The 5,629-nt window shown below is 40.1% G+C and overlaps 1 protein-coding gene across 1 annotated transcript; it reads right to left on the bottom strand.

Moving 5' to 3' along the window:
* Positions 1–2,507: 2,507 nt before the first annotated feature.
* LOC141147514 (olfactory receptor 8G17-like) lies at positions 2,508–3,440 on the bottom strand. The gene has a single exon (XM_073634748.1). It carries the CDS (start codon positions 3,438–3,440, stop codon positions 2,508–2,510), a length of 933 nt encoding a protein of 310 aa, XP_073490849.1.
* Between the last annotated feature and the right edge of the window lie 2,189 nt (positions 3,441–5,629).

The raw sequence follows: 5,629 nt of genomic DNA, 5'->3' as shown, positions 1-5,629 counted from the left end.
CCTTTAGAGCCCCTCCCCACAGTGTTGCTGGCCAGCTTAGCCTCCCCCCTCGCAGCTACAGCTGCTGCTAGGGTGGGACATAGCTATCAGTATGGAGAGTGGGGGGCTGGTAAACACCAGGATGGGAAGTGGGGTGGCTTCTGCTGGGGCAGGACATAGCTGCCAGAATGGAGAGTGGGGGGCTGGTAAACACAAGAATGGAAAGGGGGGACTGCTGCTGGGGTGGGACATTGCTGTCAGAATTGAGAATGGGGGGTGGTAAACACAAGAAGTGAAAGTGGCGCCTGCTGCTAGGGCAGGACATAGCTATCAGAATAGAAAGTGGGGGCTGGTAAACATCAGGATGGAAAGTGGGGGGGCTGCTGCTGGGGTGGGACATAGCTGTCAGAATGGAGAGTGGGGGTTGGTAAACACCAGAATGGAAAGTAGGGGGCTGCTTCTGGGGTGGGACATAGCTGTCAGAATGGAGAGTGGGGGGCCAGTAAACATGTGTTTACCAGCCCCCCACTCTCCATTCTGACAGCTATGTCCCGCCCCAGCAGCAGCTGCAGCTGCCAGCGGCAACACTGTGGGAAAGGGTTCCGGAGGATCATGGGGGGGGCACTACCAGGGTGGTAAGATTGGCAGCGGGGCATATATTTAGAATTTTTTCCTCTGTGGATCCTCTGCAGCAGATGAAGCTGGTGGAAGGGCAGAGGAGGGACATCGGAAACTGCAGGGGTGGATCAGTGTGGATTAGAGAATCGGTGCTTCAGGGATTTGTGTGGTGGGGAAGCTGAAAATAACAGTCCACTGAACAGTCCACTATCACAACTGAATCATAGTAAACAGTGTTTACTATGTATCAATTTAGGAATAAATAGGAACCTCTATGAAAAGACTTCTATTCATTCATATGCATGTCTTCAGTGCCTTTCTCTGTCTCAAAAAAAAAAGCCACCAGGGGTTTGTTTAGACCTCTGATTTCTCACTTAAGAAAAATTTACAAAGTAAAAAAAGTACAAAAAGTACAAAAGTATAAAAACAAAATTGTAAAAAATATGTATAAGTAAAAGTATAAAAACAAAATAAAAAAACATAGTAAAGCCTTGATCACGCAAAGCATACTACAGTGTGGGCCATGTTTACCCCACACAGGGGTGCACAGGTTTTCCATGCATTCAAATTCAGGCAGTTCTATTGATTTCATTTGGGATGTGGCAACTACATGGGCATAGCTGCTGCTCCCAATTTGACATCCGTGTGGGCCCAAGTTTATGTCCCTGAGCTGAAACTGTCTATGTTCCGGGCCGTACACCCAAACGGATGTCAGATTGGGAGCAACAACTGTGCCTGTGCAGCCACTGCATCTCAATTAACATGAATGGGACTGCCTGCACAGGGATTCATGGAAAACCTGGGCATTCCTGTGCAGGTAAACCCAGCCCTCCACGGTCATACACTTTAGTACGCCCCATGTGAACGAGGCCTTAGTAGCAATTTAGCAGTAATTTTGTAAGTTGTGTTGTGTTTGTGTGCACTAATAATGATTTTAGTGTATTTTTATTGAAAATAGCAGTCTCATAAGCATTTGGGCAACTATTTTCAGAAAATGAATGCTTTGGGGTCTTTTACAAATCCTGAAAGCTGTAAGTGAAAAATGATAACCTCCAGATTTTTAAAGTAAATTGTGTTTATTTTCAATTTTGCACATCTTCAGTTTTCACCATTTCATAAAAAAAGCACAATTTTCAATCTACAAATCTTTCAAATGTATTAACTTAAAACAGTTTTAGCTTTTATATTTACTGGGAATTTTGTAAGTTTTGCTGTGTTTGCGAATAAGGATTTTTCTGTATTTTTAGCGGAAATATTGTTTTGTGCAAATATCACAGGGCCTAAAAAAACAGTAGCACCTTGTTTTTATCCTAAAGGCCATATGATTTCAGAAAATGTATGGTTTGGGGGAGTCTTTACAAACTCTGATAAATAATAACCCCAGATTATTGTGTTTACTTACAGTTTTGCACACCTTCAGTTTTCACCATTTCACAAAGGGTGCAATTTAAAATATTTGTTATTTATTAACTCAATACATTTTAGCTTGTATATTTAATAGGAATTTAGCAGGAATTTTGTAACTTTTGCTGTGTCTGTGCCCACAAATAAGAGTTTTTGTGCATTTTTAATGAAAATATAGTTTTAATAAACATTTGCTGAGATATCACAGGCCTAAAAATATTAGCAGCACCTTCCTTTTTATTCTACTGGTCCTATGCTTTCATAAAATGTATGGTTTGGGGGGGGGGGGGTCTTTTACACACTCTGAAAGCTGTAAGGGAAAATTAAAAAACAAGGGAAAAAATTGCAAAAGTGTTCTAGCCACCTGAGTTTAAAAGTGGAGCGCAGGGCTTGGCAGTGAAGGGGTTAAATTAATCCCTACTTAGAGTAGGGATTAGAGATGCATATTAAAATAAAGCTGCCTAAATAATTTCTTATATAGGTCATAGGAAGGTATTTCTCTATCTCTATTTTGGTGGAAAGATCTTCCTGAAAACACTTTGAAATGCTGTTCTAAAATCCTGGTTCCTCAGACTGTAAATGAGAGGATTGAGGAGAGGAAGGATCACCGTGTAAAAGATTGCCACACTTTTGTCACCAAAAAAATGATGACCAGCACTTTGCCAAAAATAATTGAACATTGCAGAGCCATAATTCATAAACAACAGTGTCAGGTGAGAGTTACAAGTAGAGAAAACTTTACTCCTATTGCCCTTAGCTTGAATTTTAAGAACAGTTGTGAATATATAGACATAGGACAGGATGGTCAGTGTTAGAGCTCCACTTCCAAGGATGCCACCCGAGAGGAAGACAAGCAAAATGTTGATGAAGATGTCACTGCAGGAAATATGAAACAATTGTGGAAGGTCGCAGAAGAAGCTTTCTATTATATCTGATCCACAAAATGTTAATTTGAAGGCATAAAGTGTATGAACCAAAGACTGGGTAAAGCTGAGACAACACACAATGGACACCAACTGCACACAAACTTTCCAACTCATTAACTGTGTGTAATGTAATGGCTGACATATAGCGGTATATCGATCATAGGACATGACAACCAATAACAAATCTTCACAACCAGCAAAGAATATAAAGAAGAAGACTTGGGTTATACACGCCTTTATGGAAATTCTTCTCGTGTTGGTGTGAAGATCAAATAATATTCGTGGGATGGTTACTGAGGAACAACAGAGGTCTAAAACGGCCAGGTTCCCAACAAAGAAATACATAGGAACTTTGAGGTGAGAGTCGGTGACTATGAGGACAATGGTCAGCAAATTCAAGATTAATGTCAGAAGGTAGATGAGAAGGAAAATGAGAAATAGAGGGAGCTGAAGAACTGGAAGGTCAGACAATCCAGAGAGGAATAATTCATTTAATATTGACTGATTTCTCATTGTAATAAAATTTTATGTATATATAACCTGATATCTTTGTCTGAAATCCAAAATACTATAAAACAAAGAAACTTGCATAAAGCTTTCCCTAAAAGTTTTTTTTTTTTTTTTTACAATTTCATTTTATGTTAATAAAAACCATAGAGAAAGCCTATAAGTAAAATACAATTTACATTTTTCTACAACTTAAACCAAAACTTAATTTATGATAATCTAAAATATTGAATTGAGAAAATCTGTTACCTTAAGATGTTGACTGAGATGGACGGATTTCTTGTTTATGTCAGTGATGATAAATGTTATAATTCTTCACCAAAATTCTAAGATAGTGGCTGTAACCTGAATACATGGAGCATCAATGAGCTGTAACTGAAGGATGCACTAAGCAGAGTGTAATATCCATTATCCATCATCCAAAAGACTGAGAAATATCAGTTATTCCTGCCACATCAGAAACCAAAAAAATACAACTTTATTATCACCTTACCTGATAGAAGTGACCGTTTGAATTTATGCCATGTCCATAATAAGGACTAAAAAGTAAATTTCAAAGATGAGACCAAATGAGACAAAGTCTATCATCTAGAACACACGTGATTGCCATAAAGTGAAACCTTACCAATGGACATTCAGAGATAGGCCGTCATTTATCAATCTTCAGTGGCATTAAGGCAACTTAAAGTAAATCTAATCACTAAAATATCATATAGGCTTAATATTAATGTGCTGTAATTTAAAATTTTGCTTTTAATGTTTTTGAATCTGCAGTCTTCCTTTAAGTTTGTCTAAAGCCAATGGATTTTTTTTTCCCATTTAGGATAGAGTAGGAAAGGGTGAAATCGCTGTCAGATTTTATTTTATCACAAAGCAGTTGTTGGTCTTGGGAGCCCCACAGTAGTATTAATATTGAGGTGGTGCAACCCTGGCATATAAGGTGGGTGTAATCACAAGTAGGGATGGGCCAAACACCCCCCGATTCAGTTTGCACCAAAACACCGCGAACAGGCAAAAAGTTCTAGTGAATATGCGAAACCTATTAAAGTCTGTGGGACACGAACATGAAAAATCAAAAGTGCTAATTTTAAAGGCTTATATGCAAGTTATTGCCATAAAAAGTGTATGGGGACCCGGGTACTGCCCCAGGGGACATGTATTAATGTGAAAAAAAAAGGATGTGAGCAGTGATTTAAATAATGCTTAAAGTGAAACAATAAAAATGAAATATTGCTTTAAATATCGTGCTGGGGGTCCCCTTAGTCTGCCTGTAAAGTGGCACATCAGTGCGATGTGTAGAACAGAGGAAAAAATGTAATTTAAACTTGCTTGTGGCTGTAATGTATTGTTGGGCTCCTGGCAATATAGATCAAAAATCAACTAAAAAAATGGTGTGCGGTCCCCCCAAGTCCATACCAGGCCCTTCAGGTCTGGTATGGATTTTAAGGGGAACTCCATGTCAAAATTGTTTTAAAAATTGGCGTGGGGGTCCCCTCAAAAATTGATACCAGATACTTATTCGAGTATGTAGCCTTGAGGTCAGGATGGGAGGGACGAGGGAGCACCCCCCCTGAACCACACCAGGCCACATGCCCTCAACATGAAGAGGGTGCTTTGGGGTCCCCCCCAAAGCACCTTGTCCCCATGTTAATGGGAACAAGAGCCTCCTCCCAACAACCCTGGCCATTGGTTGTCAGGGGCTGCAGGCAGGGACTTATCGGAATCTGGAAGCCCCCTTTAACAAGGGGATCCCCAGATCCGCCCCCCCTATATGAATGGTATCAGGTACATTGTACCCCTACCCATTAACCAAAAAAAGTGTAAAAAAGTAAAAACCACAATTTTTGACAATTCCTTTATTATTTATAATTCCTCCTTCCCCCCACACCCATCAGCCAGCCCCTACAACCCGTAGCCCACCCACACAAGACCGCAATTTCACCCTCTAAAACTATAAGGCGGTCCTTATAGTTTTTTGGTGCCTGTAAAGCATTGCACCAGTGATCAGTAGATCACTGGTGCCATATAGGTCTCCAGCAGATCTGCCAGTGTATCGACCTTTAGGATGGGATAAACAGTTCAATCTCTGTATTTGCGGATGAAACTAAGCTAAGCAGGGCAATAACTTTTCCACAAGATGTGGAAACCTTGCAAGAAAATCTGAACAAATTAATGGGGTGGGCAACAATATGTGC

The sequence above is a fragment of the Aquarana catesbeiana genome, linkage group LG06 (genome assembly GCF_042186555.1).
Source record: "Aquarana catesbeiana isolate 2022-GZ linkage group LG06, ASM4218655v1, whole genome shotgun sequence".
NCBI classification, from domain to species: domain Eukaryota; kingdom Metazoa; phylum Chordata; class Amphibia; order Anura; family Ranidae; genus Aquarana; species Aquarana catesbeiana.
The sequence above is the reverse complement of the archived record's forward strand: the minus strand, read 5'-3'. Positions and strand labels throughout refer to the sequence as shown.